General features: G+C 41.8%; 3 protein-coding genes and 2 long non-coding RNA genes across 5 annotated transcripts; 4 read left to right on the top strand and 1 right to left on the bottom strand.

Moving 5' to 3' along the window:
• Positions 1–90: 90 nt before the first annotated feature.
• On the top strand, positions 91–2,983 carry LOC136436864 (uncharacterized). The gene is made up of 2 exons (XR_010756100.1): positions 91–613; positions 2,456–2,983. It is a non-coding gene; the product is annotated as an uncharacterized lncRNA (long non-coding RNA).
• A 1,997-nt stretch (positions 2,984–4,980) lies between these two features.
• LOC136436863 (uncharacterized) lies at positions 4,981–14,642 on the top strand. Its single transcript, XM_066431242.1, has 6 exons — positions 4,981–5,074; positions 5,739–6,019; positions 10,168–10,337; positions 10,896–11,008; positions 11,659–11,844; positions 12,638–14,642. Exons 1-6 carry the CDS (start codon positions 5,033–5,035, stop codon positions 12,767–12,769), a joined length of 924 nt encoding a protein of 307 aa, XP_066287339.1. The 5' UTR covers positions 4,981–5,032; the 3' UTR covers positions 12,770–14,642.
• A 3,485-nt stretch (positions 14,643–18,127) lies between these two features.
• Positions 18,128–25,562, top strand: LOC136437518 (corneodesmosin-like). The gene is made up of 5 exons (XM_066432133.1): positions 18,128–18,143; positions 19,047–19,520; positions 19,896–19,987; positions 24,749–24,940; positions 25,446–25,562. Exons 1-5 carry the CDS (start codon positions 18,128–18,130, stop codon positions 25,560–25,562), a joined length of 891 nt encoding a protein of 296 aa, XP_066288230.1.
• LOC136436870 (probable N-acetyltransferase 16) lies at positions 20,870–23,567 on the bottom strand. The gene is made up of 3 exons (XM_066431248.1): positions 23,273–23,567; positions 22,703–22,954; positions 20,870–22,267 (listed from the first exon to the last, which is right to left on the bottom strand). Exons 1-3 carry the CDS (start codon positions 23,432–23,434, stop codon positions 21,704–21,706), a joined length of 978 nt encoding a protein of 325 aa, XP_066287345.1. The 5' UTR covers positions 23,435–23,567; the 3' UTR covers positions 20,870–21,703.
• Positions 25,563–26,135: 573 nt separating the features above from the next.
• LOC136436032 (uncharacterized) lies at positions 26,136–27,132 on the top strand. The gene is made up of 3 exons (XR_010755991.1): positions 26,136–26,307; positions 26,557–26,706; positions 27,060–27,132. It is a non-coding gene; the product is annotated as an uncharacterized lncRNA (long non-coding RNA).
• The last annotated feature ends 147 nt before the right edge of the window (positions 27,133–27,279 follow it).

Here is a 27,279-nt window from a genome sequence, read left to right as displayed (position 1 = left end):
GGTTTATCGATTAAATTGTCTCAATCTGGGAATTGAAAGACCACCAAATGTAAATATTGATTCTCAATTAATCTATCTATTGATTGATTGATTTGGTTCATTGATAAAGCCGCAGCTGATTATAAACCCATTCGTAGATTCGAGTACGCATGCGCAGTGTCAAAGGTAAAGGCTCCTGGCTTGTAAACAGTTCTGGTCTCACGTTTTGTCTAGATTTGCATAACAACGCCCAGACGGGTTATATTTACGTCTCAGGTGCGAAATTACGAACGGGCATATTGCGTTTATCCTCTCAATCTGCCCCCCATCTACAGCCGTTTGAAGGTAACCAGTTTATAAGCTAGTTCACGGTTGCAACTACGCATGTGCAGTGTCAAAGGTGAAGGCCCCGGATTGTAAACAGTTCTCGTCTCGACATTGTCTAGATTTGCATAACAACGCACACCTTTGACACTGCACATGCGTAGTAGCAACCGTGAACCAGCTGATTGTTTGTGTCTCTCGTTTGCAGGTCTTGTGCTCACATCGTGATACTCGTGCTGGACTCCCCTAGCCCGCCTCCTCGACCCGCCCGTCCCAGGGTGACAGTACAAGCCCCCGAGAGACCACGTAGGTAAGAAAAACTGTTGAACATCCGTGAATAGTTTTGTCAGATTGGTAAAGATAGATTAATCTCCAAGCAGATCTCCACGGTGCCAAAATCGTACAAGCTAGCCAGAGAAGCTCCAGTCAGCCAGGAAAGTTGTCAGGCACCGTCGGGTTGCAATAAAAACTCCTTCTGTCAGTTGGATACGGTCTTTGCAACCGTTGGGTCTGTTTGGAGACTGAAGATAGATGGCAACACCACAGTCAGCAAGGTACCTGTGCCCTGTTGACATAAATACTGGCACATCTCCACATCCCTTGAGTTCGTCCTAAGTACAGTTTTCTGTCGCACTGTGTTGAGATATATATCAAACCGACGTAAGACGACTGTTTTGTTATGGTCATGTACGTTATGATGCCAACGGAATTCTTTGATTATTTCATGGTCCATATTGTGATAAGTATGGGTAACGAGTATTTGCGGATCCCCAACTGCTGACAACACGTTGCTGATTACATGCTGTACGTTTTCTGCTAGTGCAATGGCCTAATGGGTGGAGTGTTCGCCGTTGCACACGGTAGGTAGTGAGTTTGATCCCCGGCCGGGTCATACCAAAGACTTTAAAAACATACTGCTTTCTCCGCTTAGCACTCAGCACTTGGGGAAAGAATAGTCGAAAGGCCAATGCTCTAGAACACGCTTATTTTATTAAACAGCGAAAACGACGCAACGCGCCTCTCCCGTGAAAATACCCTCTAGAGTCAATTCCACATTACCGAGAGGGTGTTTGTTGCCTTTTGTTCTAACATTTACAAAACCTTTGTAACAATCTATGTGAGATAAGTAACTGTTAAGAACAATTTCCAACATTTATTTGATGTTCTAAATATTTTCTGCTGTGTTCCAACAGGTTAAACAAATTTCTAACATTGAACACATTATTTGTATTAGTTTCTAAACTGTTGCAACATAGATTGATCATTTGTTTGAACATGTTCCAACATTCTACAAATATGATATAACTGGGTCAGCGGGCTGGGAACAGGGCAATTCACACATCCCTTCAAAGTATAGGGGATTAGGCCTAGGTGCCATGCATAGACACCTCAAGACAAAAGAGTTGCCAGTGTCCAGACGTGAAATCTAAAAATATACAGAGGCAGACAATAGAGCATGATTAGCACCTACTTTTATGGGGGCAATAACCCAAATCTACCATTTTGAGAATGATGCAAAATGTTGGAACATGTTCCAACAGTGAAACAACCACACAGATGTTTGAAAACTGTTATAAATAAAGATATATTTGTGCAAATACTTTCATAATATTTCCAAAATATATAAATGAGTTCAAACATGTTCAAACTTTCATTTCTAATTGTTTGAACGGTCTTGGAATTATTTTGACTGAAATAGTCTTTTCTCTAAAATTGTTCAAACTTATTAGCAATATCATCTGAAAACCCTCTCGGTGACATGGAATTGACTCTATTATGCTCTACTTTAACACTCATAGCAGAAAGTTGGTTGACCGCAGGTCCATGAAATTTGGCATGCTTAAAGAACACGCAGTGCTGCGTCCAACGATGGCCAAATTATTGGTGTTAATTGAGAAACACTGTCAGAAATTGTCCACTCAACATTGCGTATTTTACACATGTTTTGTTGGCTTATTGCAAGCATGTAGTATTCATAAATATTCTTGACAATCTCTATGCTGATTTGTAGAAACCATACCTTTCATTTGATATATAATCTATTGTCATTACTAGCAGAGGACTAGCCCCCTGCTGTAGAGACTTGCACAATGTTGTGTTACAAGTGGCACAGGAGAACTTGAACTAACTGTGTCTACCGTTTTCTGCCCAGGCGCCAGCAGCCCGTGGTGAAGACGACCCGGACCTCGGCCCGGAGGCTGGCTCTAGCCCGACAACAGCAGAGAGGACAGAGAACGCCGGGCGGGCTGACACCGGGACGACGGGTTGCAGCAGCGCGCCGACTGACGCCGGCACGCGGTACTGCAGCACCGAAAACACCTAATCGGGCGACCCGCAGAACCAAGAAAACAGCATGGCGATTGTAATACTGCCTTCCCTACGACAAACGTTTGATACAGAAATATTCAATTTAGGCGAACTTTGAATATCATGGTTACTTCTTACTGAATGTTATATCTATTATAAGACTTTCTCGTATGTTTGTATTGTGACTCAAATAAAGCATACTTTTTAAGATTCTTGTGACCCTACGACAAACGTTTAATACAGAAATATTCAATCTAGGCGAACTTTGTATATCATGGTTACTTCTTACTGAATGTTATATGTTTTATAAGACTTTCTCGTATGTTTGTACCTCAAATGTGTTAATTGTGACTCAAATAAAGCATACTTTTTACGATTCTTGTGACTTTTCCAGTGATTTTTGGATTTAGACTTTTACATTTTAGACATTTTATCCGCCTTGCACCGAGGTTTCCATGTCCGGGCCATCTTGTTCTGAACCCACGAGGAGGTTAGAAACAGTGTTATGAAAATCGACATTGATTTATGAGAAGATATATATGAGGCGTCTATTTATGAAAAATGTATTACCAGCGTTGAAATAATTTCCATAAGTTACTGGTTTGGACCCTACAAGAGTTGGCACCTGATCTCTAACCTATCGATAGATAATTAGAGGTCTTGTGGCAAATCTGAAAGCAGGTCATATTGGCTTTTATTTATTCATTTGATATAGGTTCAGCATGAACATGGCATTTCTGACCTTCTTCAGTCTTGGTTTAGGGCCTTCCTAACAGAGAGAACCCAGAGGGTTGTCTTTGACGGTGGAACATCTAAAGCTGTCAGGGTCACCTCTGGAGTCCCTCAGGGTATAGTGTTAGGCCCTTTGCTCTTTCTACTGTACATTAACGACCTCCCCAGCTCCGTAGATTCACACGTTCGATTATTTGCCGACGATTGCTTGATTTATCGAACTATCAGCACGCCTTCTGACGCACAAGGTCTACAGTCTGATCTTGATGCACTAACAGATTGGCAAAATCGTTGGCTTATGTCGTTCAATCCCTCTAAATGCCACATCCTCCATATCACCCGTAAAAAGCACCCCATCCTAACCCAGTACTCCCTAAGTGGAGAAGCCCTCACCGGTGTCAAGTCCCACCCCTATCTTGGAGTACAACTGTCCGACGATCTGCGGTGGGACACCCATATCAACTACGCCACCAGCAAAGCCGGCAGGGTATTAGGGGTCATTCGGCGCAATTTGACCCATTGTCCATCTATGGTCAAGGCCACTTGTTACAAAGCGCTGGTGCGGCCCCACTTGGAATATAGTGCCACCGTCTGGATACAGGCGGTGGAGGCCGTCCAGCGCAGGGCCGCCCGAGTGACTCTGAATTACTACCGGCAGACTAGCAGCGTGACACAAATGCTCAATGACCTGCAGTGGACCCTTCTCTCTGAAAGGAGGAGGAACGCCCGCCTCACCTTTTTCTATAAGCTAGTTAATAACCACATCAATATTAATACAGATAGTCTACTGAAACCAGCTCAGGGGCGCACCCGGGGAAGCCACACGCTCAAATTTCAACCACTTTACACCAGAACAGACTCTTACAAATATTCATACTTCCCCCGCACCATCCCCGAGTGGAACGCCCTGCCTGGCGCGGTTGTTACGGCTCCCACCGTTGAGTCTTTCCGCGCCAGGCTGGAGGCCTGCCCGCCTTAGCCTGGGACCTCCTCCCCCCCTACTTTGCCCCTCGCGGGGTTATCTGGGGGTTCAATAAGTTGAAGTTGAAGTACATACCAGGGTTGCACAACTAGCCCGAGGCTATTACTAAGGGCGAACCCCTACTCTTTTCGGTGGGTTCTTTAACGTGTTCGAGGTGTGGCTCTTCTCAAACACGGGACCTCCATATAACGTCCTATCCGAGGGACGTCCCTAACCGAAGCTAGGTACTCATTTACACCTGAGTGAAGTGAGGAAAGTCGTGTTAAGTGCCTTTCGCAAGGGCACAACATATCAGGCATATCAGTGGTTTCGAACCCGGGACCTCTCGGTTGTGGGCGAAACACCCTGCCGATTGCACCACACGATGCCATTTTGACTTCCTTGGCCGAAGGGGTCTGGCTTCCAGGATGCAATCTTCCCAATCAACCCTTTCTTGTAGAGTATCAATGGCGTGGAATGAGTCAGGAAGCGCATAAACATCGGGCTTTGAAATAACTGTCCTGAGTCTAAATGGTTTCTGTGGTAACAGTTAGGGTAGACATTGTAGATGATAAAGAGGGCTGGATGCCACATCGTTGTAGCTTTAAGAGCTCGTGTTATTCTGCGTCTGATTGACCTTGGCCTTTGAAGGGTGACTTGTTTAACCGTGGACCACGTGACCGTGAACGTTAAACAAGTCAGGAGAGGGAAGTGTTCTCGGAAAGTCTCATGAAACTTAGTCGGTCATCTCCAGGAGTCAACGCAAACAAGGTAAATCTTACGACTGTTTCCGTAGAAAGGGAAGCTATAAAACCACAATTGACGCTACAGAATTGCTATATAAGTGTTTTATAAGTAACGTTACAGAGCTTTACAGAAAACTATGAGACTTAGCGTCTTTGGAAGTGTCTTTTAAGAAATCTTATGTTGTTTAGAAAAGTTACTATCACTGAAAAGGGCACTGTTTTGATATTTATATCGCAGTCCCATTTTTTTCGGTCTTCTACAAACCCATTCAAATTCGAGTATGTCGGAGTGGAACTTCCACACACCTGCCTAAGTGATGTTTGCTGTAATTTCGAATAAGCCGGAAGTGTCTCTTTAGCTGTCTTTAACGCTTTCTATTTCTTCTGTCGTCAACAGCGTAAAATTTACCTTCATTTACCAGTACTATTCGATACTACAAAACTGCTAATAGATGACTACTACTTATAAATTCATAATTTTGATTCTGTTAAAACAGGCACAAAAGATGCGTCATCATGAGTTGAAGTAATCGACCCAAAAAGCGCCATGTCAGAATTAGCTATCACTACTTATTATTTGCAGATTTGATAAGTTGATACTTGGATATCCACACGAACGGAAATACATATTCTACGCTTAATTCTCGGGAGCTCTCATGTCATAAAGAATCATTATCTCCCTGCTCTAGCCGTACAATACAGGGGACAACAGACAGGGGGTCTTGAACAGGCCGCGTCACGCAATAACCAAGATGGCGGCGCTACCGTACAGACCGAACGGCAGTGGCGGCGGTAGCAACGGGATCGGCATGGGGAACATGGCGGTGGGGGCCGTCAGGATAGAGAACTTCATGGCGGAACTGCCGAGGAGTATCTTCACGTGGGATGGGCGGAGCAGGACGCTCTCCCACGACCCGTCCGCCGCCGTAGTGATCGCAGATATGCCTCTGTTTAGGAACGCCCTGTCTAGGTGAGTGTATATGTGATGGTATGTATATGCGTGTCCTCTCAGGCTTTGTATTCTACATTTGGGACACAGCAATCCCCCGGGACGTCTGCTACTTCACACCAAGATTTTAACCCATTTCTATACGTAATACCGAACGTGGAAACCTATCTGAAAAGCCAGGTAAAATAAACAGTACGATCATATATAGCAGAGTGGATTTATGTATAGGTAACGACATTTTAAGGTCACGAATTCGGTAGAGGTCGTCCCCAGCCCCCCGGGCTTAATTCACGTGAGAGACTTAAGTCACTCTGGAAACCAGGTGTTCTTAATGTATTGTCCTGAACGATCACGAGGATTGGAAATGTGTCGTGCGTCACATCAGCTTGTAGAGTCTGCAATTCCGTCCGATCTGAAACTATCTTCTACCCAAAGCCTCACGTTAGAGAGATGCTTATCAATAATTGCACCAACTTCTTCTTCTTTATACCATTGATATCCGGATTTGTTTACTGTTACAGTGTACGATAAAAGCAATTCGGACACAGTGGAACAGAGATATAGCTAAATAGGTCGCTAGTACTTTCAGTTTAAACTTCAATTTGTACACTCGAAACCTAGTTACCAGTCCTGCTTGTACCTGTGGCCATCCTTGTGAAAGTATTTCTCATTACTTCTTGTACTGCCCTAACTACACACAACACCGTTCCTTTCTCTTCAGTAATTTAGAAAATCTGGTAGGTTCAGTCATAAATCTCAATAATCTCTCGGATGATGTTCTAATTCAATTACTGCTTAAAGGCTTACCCTTCCTTTCGAATTCAAACAATGTCAAACTCTTACAGCATGTCCAACTTTTCATTATACAATCCAAAAGATTTGAGTAGTAAACCACCATCCTACCAGTCTTGTAGTACCTGTCCACATATTTATCTGTTTATTGATTTCAATTTTTCTTACATTTAATGATTTCTGTTATGTAGTTTATTTGAGATAATTTGTTGCTCTTATGCTTTGCATGTCCGCACCTGTTTTTTTGTCATTTTCAGTATTTGTAAAATTTGTTTTGTTATTCTGTAATGTATTCTGTCGATGACGACATGAAAATAAGCTGTAAGCTTGAGTCTGTCGTCATCATGTCTTGTTTGTAAATGTTGCAATAAAAAAAAAAAAAAAAAAAAAAATAGGTCGCTATAAAGTGGGCCGAGATATATAATTATAAACAATATCATAAGCAATCTAATACAGAGACCATGTCAAATTCATCACAACAATGAGACTGGTATTGAATTATTAATTATACGCATGATGCGCGACGCTTCGGGCATTATTGTATTCTCACAATATGATAGGAAATCCAGGGCACAGAGGTGCTTAGGGTGATTGTTTAAGTGCGCCTGGTTTCTTTTTAACGACGTGCACACAATCACTGCTACTGAGGCGTAAATCTGTCCACTCTTCTTCATCGCTAAGAAATATCTTATCCAGATGGCTATTCAAGTAACGTAATATTCATTTTGGCACGAACACAACGCCATAATATCGAAAGGTCATTCTAACGTTGAAGATATTTAGTTCAGCCAATATAAAGTGTTATTTGGCCTTCATACTTCCTATAAAATATATTCAATTTGATCCTGTATTTCCATAAACCTGTTCTGTTAAGAAAAATTCTGACGAAATTGTTTCCTGTACTATAACGTTCATGGTAAATGCTCTTAGCTTATCCACTGATGATGTTTCATATCAATATCATCGCGAACTGGATAATGTGGAGTTTTCAAGTCATCTTATTGAAAGGCCAGAATAAGAATAGCTCCACATTCGTGACCTCTTATAAATCATTTGCGAAATTCCAACGATAACAACACTGTCCTTTCAATGTAACAAACCTGTTTTGATTGGACTTTTGGGTTTTCAATCTTGCCTGATCCTAACACACGTCAGCTCGGGACTTAAACCAGCACGGGGCCCTAACAAAGGTTTGGATAAAATACCATAAGACGGGGGAGACAATAGTTGCTACGTCACACGTGACCCTCGGATTCACCCCGTAATTCGGAGGTGTCACGCGCCGTGGGAGACCGAACAAACTGTGTTTCATCCCCCGTCGTCTCGTCAATAGTCTCTCTGGCGACGTGTGTTGATACATGGGCTAACATTCCATCATCTTATCGCACACGAGCGCGTGGAACAACGGGACTGTTGAAACGCTGAGATCTGGTTCAGGATATTCTATTGTTGCCCCTGGGATTTGAAGAACACCGACACGAGACCCTGTGCAGTTGGGTCGGTCTATCTGCATTATCCGCATGAATGGGTTTCAAATGTAACTGTTTAGGCGGTCGGGGGTAAGTGGTAGGGTACCAGAGGGCAACTTCGGTTAACAAATCTAAATACCAACTCTCCGTTTTCTCCAGAGGCAAGCTATAATGTCTTCTAAAACCTCAACATGAATCTGATGTATCGAACGCGTTAAAGTGCACACCAAGGACATTATGTAATGTCCTTGTGTACACCATGTTTTGTGAGAATAGTATGAATATATAGAATCATCAAAGAGTTTTTTGTTTATAATCAAATTACAGTTATTATTTTTTTTAATTCTTGAATTACAGTGGTTTTTGTTCTAAAGGTATTCCATCTATCACAGTCCTGTAGATAGCCAAATGTCCGTTATTCTCCTAAAATTTGAATTTGGTCACGTATTGTTCAAGTCTGTTTAATCATCCGTGTTCAATTTGGCAAAATGTCAAAGTTCGCGGTCATAGAGCCATTAAGTTGTCACATAAGTTCTTCTGCAAAGAGTAAGCGGAAAACTTCTGCCTTTGTTCCCAATTTCGGAAAAGAAGAACAGTTCATCGAAAATATCAATAACAAGAGTTCCACGACCTCATATCTCCATGAACAATTCTATTCATGCAAATGACTTACACATTTGCATAATATATGCTTGGTCATAAACACCTTTATCTAACTTACATGTTGCAATATTGACAGTCCTATAATTTTCCAATTAGATGAATTATCGTGTTTTGCATTAATCATGCAAATTACGAACTTTATTTGCATAATTGGTATCTGTTGATGCTCCACTTTCCATAAACTGCATATGTTACATGTATTTGAGTCTGATAATGGAAAACACTGTAAATATGGATTTTCCTCATTAGCTATGCAAATTAAGTCACAATTAGCATAATTTGCACTTCATTATGTATATATCTGTCTAAGCTACCTGTTTACTAAGTATCATATTGACAGTCCTATAATTTTCCAATTAGATGAGATATGGTGTTTTGCATTGATTATGCAAATTAGGAATTTATTTGCATAATTGGTATCTGTTGCTGACCCACTTTCCATAAACTACATACGCTACATGTATTTGAGTCTGATAATGGAAAACACTGCAAATATAGATTTTCCTCATTAGCTATGCAAATTAAGTCCCAATTAGCATAATTTGCACTTCATAGTATATATCTCTATCTTAGCTACCTGCATACTAAATATCATGGAAATCCGTTGTTCCTTTGTTCAGTTATTCTCCTTAGAAGATTTTCACAAAAACGCCCTTGCAGTTTCAGAGGAAGCTGCTAGGGGGCCCAAACCTACACCACTTCTTTATTACATCACAAGCTATCTGCCACCCAAAAATCAAGACTACAGCACGTCCAGGTCAAAAGATACAAAAATTGCAGTTCTGCTGCAGTACCAAGGTCACATACCAGGGGGCCCAAAATCGACCTTAAATTTCGGCTTCACAACACCCGCCCACATCCCAAATATCATTGTAATCCATCAAGAGGTTCTTGAGTTATGCTGACGGGAGTGGTGCGGAAACACAAACATACACACATACATACACACACACACACAGACAGACACACCCAAAACAATATCTCCATTTTTCATGGAGATAATTACTAGTAGTTGACAAACGTATTCACAAGACCACCATCTTCTGATACACTTATTAAACATAGATACATGACATTGTACATGTATTCAAATAGTGTCCTTATTGAGAGTAGCTTATCATTTGACTGGGTATGAAGTACTTCTTTTCCATTTATTTCTTTGAGATCAAAATCATTTGAAGTTGCCTCTGCTTAGGCGTCCATCTAACCATCTAGTCCGATCTTGTTTTACTCTCTCATTAACAGACACATCCAAGTCAATACTGATGACGAACTTCTCGACTTGAGGGACGCCATTTTGCGGGCGCCATTGTGGATGACGTGTACGATTCGATCCCAGAAGTCTGCTATCTCAAGACTGAGTTCTACAGGATCGGACGACTACGCAGCCGCAGAGGAGGAGAGCCGAATAAAGGGTAAACTTAATACATCTGTAACAGTGGGGATCAACCTCCACTAACTGACCAGTCTAACCGGTGCGGCCCTTTTAGCCTAGTGGTTAGCGTGTTGGATTCCCAAGCCGTGCGGATCGGGATCGGTGCGGGTTCGAGAGCGGCGTACTCGCCCCTTGGGTTTTTTATACTTACAGTGCACATGCCGACTTTATATCCATTGGAGACGGGTAGTTTCTGTTTAGTTACTTGTGAAGGCCTCATACATGTAGGCGTTATCACAAATGGCTATTTGATTAGATGGAATGCATAATAACATTGGCAATAAATGGGCACGGTATACATTCACTAAAAACAGTTACGGCAATACAGATGTACTTGTTTTTAAACTAATTAAGTGTTGGCTTATCCTTGAATAGAAACACACCATAAATAGTTTTACAGCAATGACCAGGTAGTAGGGACATTACCCAAATTCATTAAGGTCTAACGAGTTCCCCATTGATTTAACACAAAGCAGTACATCGATATCCTTTCTCGATGGCGTTGCCTTTCCTTCTGACATGTGACATGTTGTTGCAGGTAGTTTTATCATGCTGGTGAACACACACCATGCGGGGATACGGACACAGATACTGGAGGCCTTCGGGCACGCCATCGGGAGGGCCTCCACGGGCAGACGGTACACACTGAGGGTCAGTAATGATGCCCAGCCGATGTAGTTATCTAGCTAGGTCGCAAACTGTACTCCTTTAGTGGACTAACTTATCTGGCATGTTATCTGTCTATTTGGTCAATTTCTACTATTTTTCCAGCGACCTGTGGTGCCTGGTAGGTAGAGGCTAGTAGTTATCAAGCTTTCCAACGTTTCCTGCATCAAGAACATAATGTAGAAGGACTACCCTCGTCAGATTGTATGATTAGGTTTCTTTGTAGACACTGCACTATTCTTTGCCATATATGCTCTCTGGAAAGCTTGAAAAAGATTTAACAACCTTACGAAAGGCCGGTTTCAGTATACATTGTCAAAGTCAAGACACACTGGATAGACCATGTCATACGCGCGTACTATTGTGCTTCTGCCATTCGATTACAGACCGGAAGTGTATACTGGTAATCGCCTCATAATTGTACCCTTTCTTCTTACCGCCAAAGCAGATGTAGCAGTCGGGCTTGTTTTGAGCGCATTTGGTGACGTTTTGAACGTTTGCGCTGAGATTATGCGCTTTCTATAGATCCCCCGTGCCACGTGCAACACGTGCAAAACACCGCCAGTTACGCCAAAATAAGCACAACAGCTATATCTGCTTGGAGATTACATTTCTTCCACTAATACCCTTCTTAGGTCAGCTTTACAAGCGCGATGAAGGAATTCTATAAGGAGTACCTGAGAGGACAGGGCATCCGGGGAGCGTTCACCATCACAGGCGCGTCATTTCGCGTCAGCAGCGCGCACAGGAACGATAGGTGGGCCTTCGTCACCGACCTGTGGAAGAAGACAGGCGAGATGAGGCACAACATACGCGCAAAGGTGAGCTGTTACTAATTTTATTCATTTCATTTATCAATTTGTCTATTTTTTGTCATATTTATCCAGGGTTGCCCAGCTCCGTGATTAACACTAGTTTGCAGCGGGGCCTTGCGTCATACGTAGATAAATAAAACATGTAGTGTATGTATAGTCAAATACAAACAAACAAAAATCAACATAATTACACTAAATGTAAAGATTACAGTTTTTTGTCTAATCATCCAACTCACATGAAGACTTGGGGTCACCAAGCAGATGTTTGGAGGAAAATCGTCACTTTTTCCCAAGGAGGTTCCCCATATAGCCTCATTGGTTTTCCACTGAGCTGTTCGGAAGACAATTTGGGACAGAAACAGGCAGCTAAGAAAACATGACGATTTTGCCCTCCCGACATTTGCTTGGATATTAGAATCTTCTACCTTTGTTACACTTTCACTGAACGGTCGTGTTTCTCTCCTTTCCATAACACTTTGTAATACACATTGTAACAGTTTTTTTCAGTAACGAGTTTGCCCAGTGCAAGGCCACAATATAATTTGTTGTTATGATTTCCGCGCAGAAGCTTGTAGGACAAATTTGAATAGAACCCAACAAGCAGTACATTATTGGGTTCTTTTCTATGGACTCGTATGGGATCTATGGGGACGGCAACTCCAGCACCGGGATTCCCCACTCCATTTTCAGTGCACCTTACATGGTGGTGATTCTAACACGAGTTATACCTAACAAAGCTTTGAAGGAAATGTTCGTGGAAGGCAAAATGACGATTTCGTACTTTGATTATATCCTCCAGGTGTCTTACCTGGAGTTTTCGACACGAGTTATCCAGGAGAAGCCGCGGTACATGAAGGAGGTTGACCACCACCGGTTCCCCAGGGGCTCGTCCTCAAGCGGCTACCGGGTGGAGAGGTTCTTCCACGGCTGATAAAACAGGATGGGGACGCTGTATGGATGCGCACCTTGGATTGTGTTAACAGACAAAATACTATTGTCCAAGCAGAGGTTGGTGGAGAATATGCCCGGTTTTCTGTCGGCAATCTCCACCAAAACGGGCATATGATAAAAAAAGGTCACAATCTTCTCCACCAACCTCTGCTTCAAGAGTGCAAAAATAGTCAATTGAAGAGACCAAACCTGTCCTGGTCTCCTACTATGAGAAAAACAGTGCGGAGTTGAATAATATTTTTTAGTCTTAAGCATATAACGGAAACCTTTATGAAGCACGATGATTAAAATTTGTACAATATAGAACACAACCATGGAAATGTCAATCTAATTTGTCGAAGATTCATCTGTGATACTTACACATAAAAAGTATCAAAATGAAAGGTCCATTATTTTCTGGGATGACAACTGCATTCTCCAGTTTTGAATTGTAATATATATACATACATGAAACAAGGGATCACTGTAGATATTTTCTAGTCCACTTGACAAAATGTTCAACTGTACGTTCGGTGACACCCGTGAAACAATGACCACAAATCATTACTTTACAAAAAGACAATTTACAAACGATTCTCAAGCTCTGCAACAAAATGTTCATGCATTCTGTACATACCAGTCTATAATTAATATAGAAATACCAGATTTCTAATGTAATTTTTCAGATTGTTATCGTGTTGTTATGGATTAGCACATTTTGCCATTCAACATTACAGTCGATAATTTCGCGTCATTGTTAGTTCGTGACATACACATTCAGTACAACTATTAATTATTTATAATCTGAAAATAACGTTTATATGCAGTTAATGTGGACAAATCCTGCAGAATGGCAAGACTATAAATACTACTTGTCTGATTCAGGAAATTTATCCTTTCAAAGTGTGAGCAATAGATAGATTGTCGTTCCTTAATTTGTAATGTCATCGTTTACTATCATACAAACGTAGTACACGTTCATCGCTCGTTCTCATTTAAATGTACACATTCTGCAACTTCCGTTACCGTTTGAAGTAAGACGTTCCTGACGTTAAGATTTGCCACATATATGGTGCCAAACTGCCGTTTTTATGACGACTTAAAACTTTTCTGGCTTTTAAAAACGACAGTTTGGCACCTTATATGTGGTATAACTTAATGTCAGTAACGTCTTACTTTAAACAGTAACGGAAGTTACGAAGTGTGTACATTTAAATGAGAACGAGCGTTATACTCTAGTGGAGGGCGTGCAAAACTCTCTCTAGGTAATTATTTATCGTGATTATTAGTCTTGAGTGAGAATTCCTTTTTTACGTTGAAGTTCTTGTGCTATTTTTGATCTGGAAACGATTCTGTACTGAAACCTTTGGCACTCAAGACCTTGTGAGGGGAAACGGTTCGTTATTAGCAGCACTGCATTCGGTAGCGATATCGTGTTAAAGGGACGGCCACTTTCATACATGCACTTCGATAAGAAAGCTAATATGCTCTCTATAGCAAATGTTGCGCTTATTTCAGTTATATAAATCTTAGTTTTTGCTTGTTGCCAAAATGTTACACTTGTAAATATATAGAATGTCGTTGAAAAAAGCTGCACAGAATGATATAGTTTTTAATGATAGTAGATCTTTAACGTTTGTGATTGCATAAAATGTAATACATTGTGTATGATTTATCATTTTTTTTATAAACACGGATCCACGATTCTACAGCTGCACTTATGACCATATATCATGATCATGCTTTATAATACCTTATGTAATGTTCTAATGTTAACACAAGCAACCAAGAAGAGAAATGAACGGGCTACTTTCCTCGACCACAGAGGCAGCCTTCACATGTTTCAAGACCATTAAAGATGAATTTTCACAAAATATGTTGATTTTTTGGGCAGTCATATTATATTTGTATCTGCAACATTGGCATTGTTACAGTTTCTAAAGTGGCATAGCCTTAACAGTGGACACTTGTGAAGGTTAGACATCCAGATAAAATATTTCTAAAGGAAAATTAATTTATATGACTGGATAAGGTACGGAGATTACTTCCGGCGCCTTGAGTGACATCACGTTTCTTCAACTCGCTGAACAAGGCAATACCAGTACATGAGATATAGCTAAAAAAACGAATATTGTCATCTGTTCAATCACAGTATTCATGTTCATATGACATTAAAAAATATAAGCAATGTGCATGAAATATATGAAAGTTAAGGAAGCCTCGAGAAAAGTACAGTATGTAACCGCTTGTTCATATCTCCGTAGTTTCATTAACTTGTCTCGGCAAGATAATCTGTTACCGACCAAGGTATGGTACATATTTTATTGACTGTAAACTTTCATATCATATTCTACTTCCCTTCATTCAGCCAACAGGTAAACACATCACCTGGTGACGCAAACCTACGTATACCTGCGTCAGGTGTCGTATTACATCAAGATTGATATTTTCCACAGAGTCATAAACCCATATCAGAAACTGTCAGCGTTAATACAGAAGAATATAAATCAAACGTACTTTAGATGGCTTGATGTTTACAATACGAGTTTTCATGAATATTGAAATCCAAGATGCATCGTTAAACGTTGTGTCTGTAAAATCTTATTTATGATAATGATACTAAGTGTTACATATAGTACATCTATTCAGTTCATTGAAATTGCAATGCAAATACATAGAATAGATTTGGTGGTATGGGGCTTTCCTCGCACAAGCTTGATATAGCACTTTTCTGGGCTCTGACCCCCCCCCCCCACACACACACAGACACAAATTTCATTCCATTCTAGATAAATCCGCTTACGTTGTAGAATTTAGAGGCGTAAGAACTGACGGAATACAGCCGAGTATACGAACCCAGGTATTTAACTAGATTAGTCTTGACATAAGATTTTACTAGCTGCATACGTCACGTATTTCGATATCAACACACGCAATGTCGAGCTGTCCACCACATCATCGACTGCGGCGAATAAACACAATTAATCACATTTAATAGCAGACATAAAACGCCAACATGACGTTCTAATTACAAAATACACGAGACACTAAGCAAAGAGGAGATCGCATTCCTCAAAATGCTCAATGGGTGCAACATGAAACATGTAAGGGATAGTTTATGGTGGTTTCAGTGGTCATGTCTGTCGGGAACGTTTGCAGCTAGAGATGCCATAGATCATTTCAGCTTGCTGAAGACGTACAACATGCTACGGGCTGTCTTGTCTTGTGTGTTGCTGTATTCGATAGTTCTACTACCAACAGCGGAGAGAATACCATGTACGTGCATTTTCTTGTTCATTTTCTTTGCAGACGACAATCATGGTAGTTGCTTGTGATAGCATTTCAGTACTAAGGAGAGATACAGTGTTAGACACCATTATTACTCTGCACAGAGAAAGCTTAAGACATTGTGTTGGTAACGTTAGAGATTATGTTACTTTGTTACTGTTGTAGTTTCTAACGTTAACAACTATAAAGACAGCGGTGTGATTGTTATTGCTAGCGGGTCGGTGCACACGTACTGCGTATCACACTATGTAAAGAAATGAAATCATGTGTTTCTAATAAACTTTCTATCCTAATACTTTTTCATCCACTGACATTTTAAGACAGGTATGTTGTTGCAAGCTGATTGACTTGATTTGAAGCAGTGTACTGTTTTTCAAATGTATAAGTGTAAGTTTGGAAATACATATGTAAATTACAGTGGTGATTTTGAACCGACAAAGTTGCCCCTCCCCATCGTGTTCTAATTGATACCAAATGCAGATGTGAAACGTGTTGGATTCGGCATTGCTAACTTGTATTGTTCCCGATTTGAAACGTCCATTATATACCAACGTCCATTATATACCATATCTTGCAGGGAGAAACCCATGCGCAGGACACGGTAACGTAATACCGCCCATGTGCCACGGTGTTCAACAACCTTTCCATGTCATCGGTAAGTTGTTACCAATAGTACGCACATCAATCATAATACGTTCTACATATGCCAAATACATCAACGTAACATTTATACGTATGTATCAGAGTATGTTTTAAAGCTACGGCCACAGCAAGTATATTTTATGGATGGCATCCATGCAGACTCCAAATTTGGCTAAAAGATGGGTTAAAAACGAAACGCCTAAATTTTCCAAATAGAGACCATAAACGATGTAAAAATAATTGAAGCGACAAAACATGGTTTCACGGCCAACGAGACTTTTATTCCTGTATTCATGAAGTGCATAAAGTGACAATAGTGTGGTAGGCTATCATTACTTAACGAGCTAAAGGCCAAGGCTACTTCACCAACTAGATAACTTCTACAAGTACAATAAAGGCTAACAAACGACATGTTTTCCCGTTTTCGGTACTATTTATTTGTCATGTTTACCATCTCCGGAGGGAAACAATTTTTTTCGAAATCATGCGAATATCAATGCGCGCACTGATGTCATCCTTGGAATTCACTTATTGTGGCCTAACTGTTTATATTACGAGGACATTCTTCTTCTCCGTTATTGAACTGCTTAGGTCATATCATATTCATGTTTCTTTATCACGTAGATTCACGCTTAGTACACGCCGGTGAAAGGACATGGGCGTGGGAGTGAATTAGAATCAATCCCCCAGGAATGTAGGAGTGTCCCCTTCAAATATTCGTCATGAATTATAAATGATCATCAATGTCAAAACAGAATGTTGTATATACAGCTCGGGAAATGCTCGTGGCACCTCCATTTTGTCACATGCGTGGTTAGTGAATCTGAAAACAATGTCAAGGTTATTTTTCATGGCGGATGTGATCACAACATGACAAAACTGACTCCATCAGGCTTAAGAGATCTCTTTACCTCCAGGGGAGTGAAGTGTTGTTTTTGGTTCGTCTGTCTGTGTATCCGTCTGTCTGTCTGTTCTTGTGTGGTTTTTGTGTTTGTGTTTCTGACCTATGTTGATTGGGGTTAAGGCTACCCCCGAAAATAATTTCATCAGGTTGGTAGAACATAGGATTTCGGAGACTTATTTTTACACAACCAGGTAATCTCACCTGCTGACGTTTCGGTGTCTGTCAGACACCTTATTCAGAGCCTCTTTTAGCGGCGAGAAGCAGTACTCCAGTCAGCAGCTCTGAAGAAGGTGTCTGACAGACACCGAAACGTCAGCAGTTGAGAGTTACTGGCTGGTTAAGACCACCATATCTGATTGTTTGAGTGAAATTGCACGACTGAACTGACAAAAACACAGCCAACGCTTGTTAGTTTTGTCCAGTCAGATTGTTGTTAGTTATGGACTAGATGACGTAGATACCAGTGAAAACAAGCACCATATGCTTCGTTTGTGTAAGGCGTCACAAGTATCATTCAGTACACATATGGCGTCCATTACAGGTATAATAACAAAAAATAAAATCGCAAATGTGCATGTTTGTATTACCAAAACCCTTTTCTACACAAAAACACTCGTCTGTAAAAACTGCCCCAGACAATAAATTCTTTGTCACGTTTGTAATTCCATATCGCCGTTTACTCATTTAAGTGACAACAGCGTCTCTTGTAAAGACGTATCCAAACAACTATTCAGACTTGCTCAATGTTTGTTATAAAGTTTTCGTTAATAGTTAAGCATACTAGAAATTCAGAGTTTGCCCTATAGTTTTTCTCCTTTGTCAAAATAAAAATGTACATCAACATCCGTATTAAGTACTATTACTGGAGATATTTGATACCAGACAGCCAAATTGAACCAGCCATCGCATAAAGCACCTGTTGTATTCTCATAACCACTTTTATATTCCTAAACATCTGCTGCATGGCAACAGCTAAAACATCTTAATCTAAACCGACAGTTTCAAAGAAAATACACTCAGCGTAGCATTATTCTTCTTGTGTGCAAATTTAGTAAGGGCGTTGGCAGTCTATATGACGAATGTCATTTAAATGGTGTCTTCAAAATGTGTCAAGTTAAGAGCATTGTCGTGCCTGTAATATTTCTTCTGTCTACTGTGAACTTTGCAGGAACACAGACCGTTATTCCTGGTGAGTTTAAATTACAGAGTGTGATACGTGTGAGTTGCTTGGTATTTTCCTACATCTGAAGGTCTAGCGTCCTAGCAGAGAACTGGTTGAAACACTTAAGTTTAAGGAAAATAAGTTTTTTTATTCTGCGAGGCGTGCAGTTGGTGAAATCAATGAAGTTAATCTAGTGCTTTCACTTGGAAAGGTCTTGAAGAATTGACAGATCTTTTACAGAAATTTTATGGTTTTCCACTAAAACTTGTCTCTGTCTCCTAGGTGGCTCACCGGGCTCTTCTGAGACCCCAAGTGCCGGCCCTCAAGCAACTGTCAGCGCCAACGCACCGGTGTCGGGAAGCAGTTCCAACCAGTCGTCTGCGTCTTCCTCGGGCGGCGGGTCTCAATCATCGGGCGGTGGATCCTCATCTTCGTCCTCTTCTGGTGGCGGCGGGGCGTCCAACGGCTCGTCTTCGGCGACAGGCGGGTCCCCTCCCGTCACCGGACCAGGATCGTCCCCGTCCTCACAGAGCACCGTCGGACCACGGGGATCGTCTTCTCTCCCCAATGCGCAACAGTCCTCCCCAGCTAACGGCAGCCCTGTCCCGCTAAACGGCCTGCCTTTGCCGATACAGTTTGGCCAGGGAGACTCCCAGGCTGGTCCGTGTCCAGAGGAAGAGTCGAAGTTTGGGTTTCCCTGGCCAGAGACTCCGCCTGGAGACGCAATCTACGTGGATTGTCCGGGTGGATATGAAGGTATCAGATGAATTGCTTCATGGTTATTCAATTCATCACAAATCGTACAAGAGCAGGGATTAGCTAATGCCTCCCTGAATTGTGTTCCGATTTTTACAAGCGTTCATTTTAAGATCAATACAGTTTCACATAATACATACCATTTACATTTACATATTTTCACAAACCAAAACGGGACAGTCGTGGGTCAGGCATCTTCATTATAGAGTCTTATGGCACAGTACAGGAATGACTTGTTCAGTCTCTGAGTCCTAGCTGATGGCAGGGCTTTGTTTCACTTTTTTCAACCTGTTTGTGAAATGTGAAGCTCTAATGTTCTGACATCATCTTAAACATGCCGCATACTGTTTCATCTTCTCGTTTTATCTCCATCAGGGCAAATTGGAAGGTACTGTCGGCCGTCCGGAGGATGGTCTAGAGTGGCGGACAACTGCGTGTCTGACGACTTGAAGCAAGTCGACAATGACGTGAGAGCTCTTTACCTTTCATGGTTGTTGTTCCAGTGGTAAATATTGGGTCCCGTTCTACTTACACGCTAATGGCGGTAAACATTACGCTTATTCATGTCAAAAGAATCTCATAGCTATAAGAATTTACCGGTGATGCGCGCGGGCACATTTTGTCGTTGATCGCTGTACGAGTTTTCTGTTGTAGAATTTTCAAGCAGGCAGTAACGGAACCAACCGTCGTAAAGGATCTTATAAGACAACTTTTCCAGTAACAAGGCAGCTGAACTTTTCAGGAGACATACACAACGGTTGTTCCAAGAATGTACTCAGCTTGCGATCGCACGACGTATGTGAACGGGTCTGATATAACAACTGATATCTTCGCCAGAAGGTTATGTTTTCCGTTTTGTCATGGTGGAGTGGATGTGATTGCATGTGTGTTTGATGTGAACTCGAGAAGCTGAAGACGGATCTTCCTAATATTTGTTAGGTAGGTAGTTATCGGGGAAACGAGGGTTAAGTTTGATAATGTGTCTCCTGGCGGCTTGCAGGGGGCATTGTATGTTTGTGTGTTTGTATTCTGTCAACTTAACTCGAGAAGCTGTGGATGGATTCTCGTGATATTTGGTAATTGACTGGGGGGTCGGGATAACAAAGGTCAAGCTCCATAATGGGCGTCCTTGCGGCTTTCTACGGCAGTGCAGCAGAACTTCAAAGTTTGAGGTCTAATTTTCTGGAAGTGCGGTGGTTGGGATTTTGCTCTTGAAGGAGGGAGTAAGTGGTGTAAGTTTTCCCTCCTTGGCGGCTTGTTTGGAACTGCAGAGACCAATTATTTGTCGGACTTTAAAAGAAAATAACTCAAGAAGGGGTAGACGGATCGTCATGATGTTTGCATACATCTCTTTTATCATATGTTAAAGATCTAATTTGCATTCCATGACAGGACTCTCAAACATTTTACATCATGTAAGTGAGAAAGAGAGGAATATCGATATGCGATAGATATCGATTATGCGAATGAGGACTTTATTTGCAGATGAGAAAATACTATGATGCCATATTGGTAAATGATAGGAATTTTGTAGCATAGCAGTAATAAGAAGTTAAGTAAAGGTGAACATTATTGTCCACGGACAAAAAGAAAACTACTCTCCTCTTAACATCACAAAACCCACACATCACAGAAAAAGTGGGATCATTCGTCTTCCACTGTCTCGGAAAAGAAGTCAAACCCAAATAAGATAGAATTTATTGTTAGTATCTAGAATAGAATAGCCACATACTATATTGTTATCAATTGCCTGTCCGTCCTTTCATGTTACATGTACTTGCAATTAGCCTACGGGCAAGAACTTGCAATTAACTTATTATTATTATTCGATATGGCCTCATTTACACAATTTATGAGTAAATGCTACAATAGCCCTCTTAACTAAGATAAGCCTTAATTGGCTACTTGGGTAGAGAAGATAATCAACTAATATGATTCATGCAAATGGCGATCTTATTTGCATATCAAATGGAAACATTTGTAATACGTCACACGAAAAAGTTACCATTAATTGGCAAAGGTATGAGGTCATGGAACTCTAGTTTGTCTAAAGCTTATGTTATGAATCTGGACCCTGTCGCGCTAAATCTTAGTTTCGGGCGACAGGGAAATTTGTCTAGATAGTGAAAATATTCCAATCACATCTAAACCTGCATTTTGTCAACCACGTTTGAGTTATGTCCTCAGTATTTGGATTTTCCCATCTCGGAGTTCAGTAAAGCTTCAAAGTCAAGGTCGTCAAGAACATATGTATGATCATGTGGAAGGTGTTCGAAATGCAAATCCCTGACGCAAAACTTCATCACTACATCCTTTAACCCCTTGTCAATCACCATAACATAGAAGGTTATCATGCCTGTATACTGGCTAAAGGCATTCTTCACGTGGTTTAAGATGTGAGCCTTACATAAAGCCTCGTCCTTACTGTGTATGTCTATGTGATACACCCTGCCTCGGGGAGTCATGTAACTCCCGCCGAAACTAAGACTCTTGGCGGCCAATTTGGTCGAGTCGACAAGGATGTAGCAGCCCGCTTCTACAAACTTCTTCATGTTGGATTCAGAAAGCTTGTGCGGATCCCAATCAACAAAGACGAAGCCTTCAGACAGGACGGCAGCCGAGAAGGCGGGCGGCAGCAGGCGTTGAAAGTCGGTCGGCTGGTAGGGCACGAGGGTGGGGAGGGAGATCTGGGCGGCAGTCAGTCGGTCCTTGACGGGGATTGCGTCCGAGCAAAAGTACATGATATTCTAGGGAGACAAAGTAGAAATTGGGGACGTCAGTGGTCTAGATGGAATGTGATTTCAGATTAGGTCGTTTGTATTTTTTATTTGTACCAGACACTGTTCATACCCCGGCCGCCGGGCTCCGAAATCGTGGTGACACCGGATTTCACAGTCATGCTACACGGAACATTTCCTAAACGATGCCCCATCAGATCGATCATGAACTTTTCTCTCTCTCTCTCACACAGGACCAGGGATCCACCAAATCGATGTTTCCAAGATTAGGTCACGGCTTAGATCAGGCCTATCTATTTCGCTATGGTCGAAACTGATCAGTTTAAGTCCGAATCAAAATGATCTGGGTCCCACTCGAGACCAAAATAGCCCGGTAGCCGCTGACTAGGGCATAACAGCGCGGGTCTGTGTAATAATATTTTTGATATGACGTAATATACTTACAATAATAGAGATCATCCGGAAGGACAGGTCGCTGTCTAGACGTTTTAAGGCGCGTTGCTCCGTGTCTCTCAGTATATGAAGAACTTTTGGTTGTAGCCCTGACATTTCAATTATTTTTGCAAAGAGTTGCAATCGCGAGGCATTCACAAATATTTTTGAGAATCTTCTTCCTTGCCATTTTTTAGCCACGCGTATTGTTTTAGGTACAAGGGCTTCCCCACCATCCCGCAAATGTGCCACATCGAGGAAGACCTACGAGGTAAAAACAATAGGATAGAATTTCCCGTTCGACATCAAGGTTTACGTTTTTTTTATTAGTGATTCATACGTTAAGAAATGATTAATTTTTATCATACTCATTAGTTCGTTGGCATTCTTTATAATCATATCTTAGTAAGACGTTTCAATCTAACATTTGAAACTGCCAAAGTTCACGTCATTTCCTAAATTTTTCGAATATTCATGCAGCTTTTTCTTTCACTTTTTCCTGTCAAATTTCGTTTCAACTTTATTTCCTTAAAGACGTTGTTATCTTTTGCCTCTACAAAATCTTTCCTGCGTACATCTTACCACTTCTCCATCGACCTCCACTAGGAGAAACGCCGTGTCGGGATCGTCCACATAGGCGTGAAACTTGGCCGGCAGGTAGTCGAAACCGTCCCGAAAGGTGTCGGGAGACGCCATGTTCATAACGGCCTGGTAGTCGTCGTGAGTTGCATCTCTCACTATCATCCGGGATTGCAGCTCTTCGGCCTGAAACAGCAAAAATACAGCTTTATGATTAGAGTCCTACGCCACCTAGCCTCCGTTGCAGGCTTCCCCATGGCGATTTTTCAACTTATCGGGGCCATATTCTTTGGCTGGAGGGCCGTATCTGCTTGGGGACCGTATCTGCTGGGGCCCCGTATCTGCTTGGGGGACTGTAACCGCCGTATCCCACACGCCACCATACTTGAGTCAACAATTCTTTACTCATCAACTATGCAATGTATTACTGTGATGCCTAATGACGCTAGAACTCGATCTCAGTTACATGTGACATATGAAATTCTCATAATTTACCACAAAGGTATCTAATGTTTCTCATTCATCATAAAAATGAGGTTTGCACAATCTATGGGTGAGTTATGACTGGAAGTACCGAGTCCCTTCTGCTCCAATAGTTTGCCAGGGGTTCGGGGATTTAGACTTTGACCCGGGGATCTCGTCTTATTGTCTGAATCAGTGGCAGTGATTGAGATAACAGACACAGACCCGAAACATGATTAGTCACGACTAACTTAATGAACAGGGCTGTTTTCTGAGACGGGAGGGGGCACCTCTAACTGGTCTAATTTTGCAATGATGAACCGCTGGGTGAAATATGGCGACTGTGACAGAACATCCTGGAGGGAGATGTCTGCAGCCGCCATGCATCTGCCCTGATGCCTGCGGTTGATTGATTGATTGGCTGCATTTAGCGACAGAAATTAAGTTCAAACCTTTCCATGCCTATTGCAAGAACTCCTTGTGCCATAGCTAGCTCTCACGGGACTCTGAAAAGTTCAGATACTGATCACTTACCATTACTGACGGAGCAGATCAAAACGGAGCACGAAAACGAGTGAGGAAGAAGAGCTAACAATTGTGGATCCAAAGTCCGAGTGACCTCACGCTGCATGTGGGGGTGGTATGTTTGGATAGTGGAGGCGTCAGTTCAGGTAGTCTCTAGTTAGCTTGTTAACCTAGCCTGTCTCACAAATATGTGTGTGTTCGTGTGTGTGTGTGTGTGTGTGTGTGTGCGCGCGCGCGCGTGTGCGTGTGTGTGTGTGTGTGTATGTATGTGTCTGCTTCTATGCCTGTGTATGTGTGTCTGCCTGCCTGTTTATTTGTTTGTTTGTTTGTTTGTGAAGAGCATAACTCGAGAAGTCATTGATGGATCTTAATGATATTTGGAATGTTGGCAGGGGTGGCAAAATGAACAAACACAGGCAACACAGAACGAATGGGAGTGGAAGGATTGCACCCTCCTTTGCACTGATGTCTTATTTCTTCTGCCCTGAACAGTTAGCGGACGGCCCGAGGGGTATCGGACCGGCTATCGAAGTAGCCGGCCGTCTGAAAAACAGTCTGGACCCGGACAGGATTCTGTACGACGGAGAAGTGAAGGTGGCTCGGAGGGCGGTGCGGAAATTGTGCGACTGGGACCCCCTGGGGTTCAGGGACACGGGAGTACAGGATGCCGCGGACTTTGTGTGGGCAAGTACATGTACCCAGGACGACCTTCGAGCGTGTAAAATTTCAAAAATTGAATCTTCTGAAAGGCCATTTCCTGTGTTTTTGGGGTTTCAGAGGAAAAATCAGAGACAAAGTGAGCAGTTTTTCTAGGATTCCAGCTTCGCTGGTGATACAAATAAGTCCACCTTGAAAAAAAGACCTTGAACATTAAAAAGTGGACCTTCAAGCCTGTGGGGGGGGGGGGTTCTTCCGAACTCCACGCCCCCCCCCCCCCCCCCCCTGGCTACGGGCATGTACCGGATTTCCCTGTCTCTATATGACCGTGTGCTTTTATGATTCCGAGCTGCTGCGTGATAGTATATGCCTTATGCCAGTGCTCCTTTGTTCGTTCAGGTTTGGTGTCTTTGTACTACTAAGATTATTGTTGTCCCTCTTTTCCCTCGTTTCCGTCGTTTGTCCTCGATTTCCTTGTTTTCCCTAGTTCGTTGTTCTCGTTGAACTTATCAGTACTGATATTTTGTTACAGTTATACATCGGAGCAGTCGGACGACTGCTGCACAAGAATACGAAGGACTTATGGGACAACATTCGCAATGTTGACCAGGTAATTCTACAAAGTTTAACCTTCGTGGCACACACATGACATAATTCTACGCCCCATCATCGGCAAGTGTCACTGTAAGATATACGTGTATTAATATCGTTATAGCGATAGATTTGCTACAACATACAGATTGAGTATGTACCAAAGCGTTACTATGCTTAACGTTCGTTCTTATTTAGATGTACACATTTTGTAACTTCCGTTAGAGTTAGAAGTAAGACGTTCCTGACATTCAGATATGCCACAAGGTGCCAAACTGCCGTTTTTAAAAGCTAGAAAAGTTCAAAGTCATCATAAAAACGACAGTTTGGCACCTTATATGTGGCATATCCTAATGTCAGGAACGTCTTACTTCAATCGGTAACGGAAGTTACAAAATGCGTACATTTAAATGAGCGTCAAGTGAATGCAAAATTGTAATAGTCATGTTTTAAATGAATGCTTAGATATCACAGATTTTAATTTACAACATGCAACGTACATGTTTTCGATAGAATTTGTGCTGGTCATGATTATCTGTTTTAGGAGCATGTAACTTTTCCCTTCTCGTGCCTCTGAAATATTGTGTAAACAATATCATGGTTACGGTTGCTATGCACCTGCCAGGTAAATGAGACGCTGACACCTTTGGTGTCACAAGATGACGATGACGTCACTGATGACGACACGACATTTGATCCGGTCATCGAACTTGTCCTTAAGACTGAAGAGTTCGGAGGGAAAGTTGCAAAGTTTCTCAACTCATCAATGATGGAGCTTCTCGAGACGAACGAAACAAGCATCGGTACGACCTTAAAGTAACATTGATTCTTTTTCTAAAAGCAAATTGTTCTTGCCATCTCCTCGCCATTTCTAGATACCCTTTTGTTCTGATAACCCTTGTACTGGCACAATTTCTACCTTTAAAATGCCAAATCTATTTTCATTAAAGTGTTCTTTAGTAATGAGCAATTGATGTGACGAGCATGAGTGCTCCTTGGCCTACCTGTTCTAATGATATCAATTTATGACGTCGAAATTTACTGTTTTCCAGATTTCCAGGCTAGGAAATTGGATGCTTCTAACTTTTCTGGCCTCTACTACCCACCATCGGCCGCGGGGGCGGACTTTACGGGGTGCGCCGACACTTTAGCGAACGACAGTTTGGCATATTTCTACCTGCCGAGAACAGTCCTGGAGAGAGGTATGTAACAACAAAACCTTTATACAACTAAGAACTAAACAATTTTCCTGCTGTAACAACATTAGTCCTTTCCATCTACTAGTGGTAACTGAGTAATGCATTCTATGTTGTTTGATATGTATAAACTATTCTGCTCACCTGCATATGTTCCTTTTAACCGCTCATAGCCATTCGTAGGCATTCCTCTAAGAAAGGTGAGAATACGTTGCCACTTAGAACAAATAGAAACCACGTGGCGTCTTATTAACAGATAACACGTTATGAATTAAGGGCATCGATTCTGATATATTGACATATCAATTACATGAACAAAATACGCAATCTTGTTACATAATTTCCAAATGCACTTCCAGGCAACGACGCGGAAGTGGTGAACATCTTGTTTCGAGATGTTCCCTATCTTCTAGAAGGGGAAAACCAGACAAGGTATGAACGGACATTTTTATATGTGTTCAGTGGCTAGGTTAAGGGAGGGTGCAGTGGACTATATCTTTGTGATACAGTCGAGGAACAACAAATGAGCACTTTTTGTAGACCTTATCAAACATTTGTCAAAAGACGACTACCAACTGA

This window comes from Branchiostoma lanceolatum, chromosome 6 (assembly GCF_035083965.1).
Source record: "Branchiostoma lanceolatum isolate klBraLanc5 chromosome 6, klBraLanc5.hap2, whole genome shotgun sequence".
Taxonomy (NCBI): domain Eukaryota; kingdom Metazoa; phylum Chordata; class Leptocardii; order Amphioxiformes; family Branchiostomatidae; genus Branchiostoma; species Branchiostoma lanceolatum.
The sequence above is the reverse complement of the archived record's forward strand: the minus strand, read 5'-3'. Positions and strand labels throughout refer to the sequence as shown.

What these genes read in the sequence shown, in the direction of transcription:
- LOC136436863 (XM_066431242.1), top strand. Translation starts at nt 5,033, where the DNA reads ATGAAACTTAGTCGGTCATCTCCAGGAGTCAACGCAAACAAG. An exon ending in TTTAGGAACGCCCTGTCTAG is followed by an intron (nt 6,020 to 10,167) that starts GTGAGTGTATAT and finishes TCTCATTAACAG; the next exon opens with ACACATCCAAGTCAATACTG. An exon ending in GGCACAACATACGCGCAAAG is followed by an intron (nt 11,845 to 12,637) that starts GTGAGCTGTTAC and finishes TATATCCTCCAG; the next exon opens with GTGTCTTACCTGGAGTTTTC.
- LOC136437518 (XM_066432133.1), top strand. An exon ending in TTGTCCGGGTGGATATGAAG is followed by an intron (nt 19,521 to 19,895) that starts GTATCAGATGAA and finishes TATCTCCATCAG; the next exon opens with GGCAAATTGGAAGGTACTGT. An exon ending in TGAAGCAAGTCGACAATGAC is followed by an intron (nt 19,988 to 24,748) that starts GTGAGAGCTCTT and finishes TGCCCTGAACAG; the next exon opens with TTAGCGGACGGCCCGAGGGG.
- LOC136436870 (XM_066431248.1), bottom strand. Translation starts at nt 23,434, where the DNA reads ATGATAGTGAGAGATGCAACTCACGACGACTACCAGGCCGTTATGAAC. An exon ending in TGGAGGTCGATGGAGAAGTG is followed by an intron (nt 22,955 to 23,272) that starts GTAAGATGTACG and finishes TTTACCTCGTAG; the next exon opens with GTCTTCCTCGATGTGGCACA. An exon ending in TCCGGATGATCTCTATTATT is followed by an intron (nt 22,268 to 22,702) that starts GTAAGTATATTA and finishes TTGTCTCCCTAG; the next exon opens with AATATCATGTACTTTTGCTC.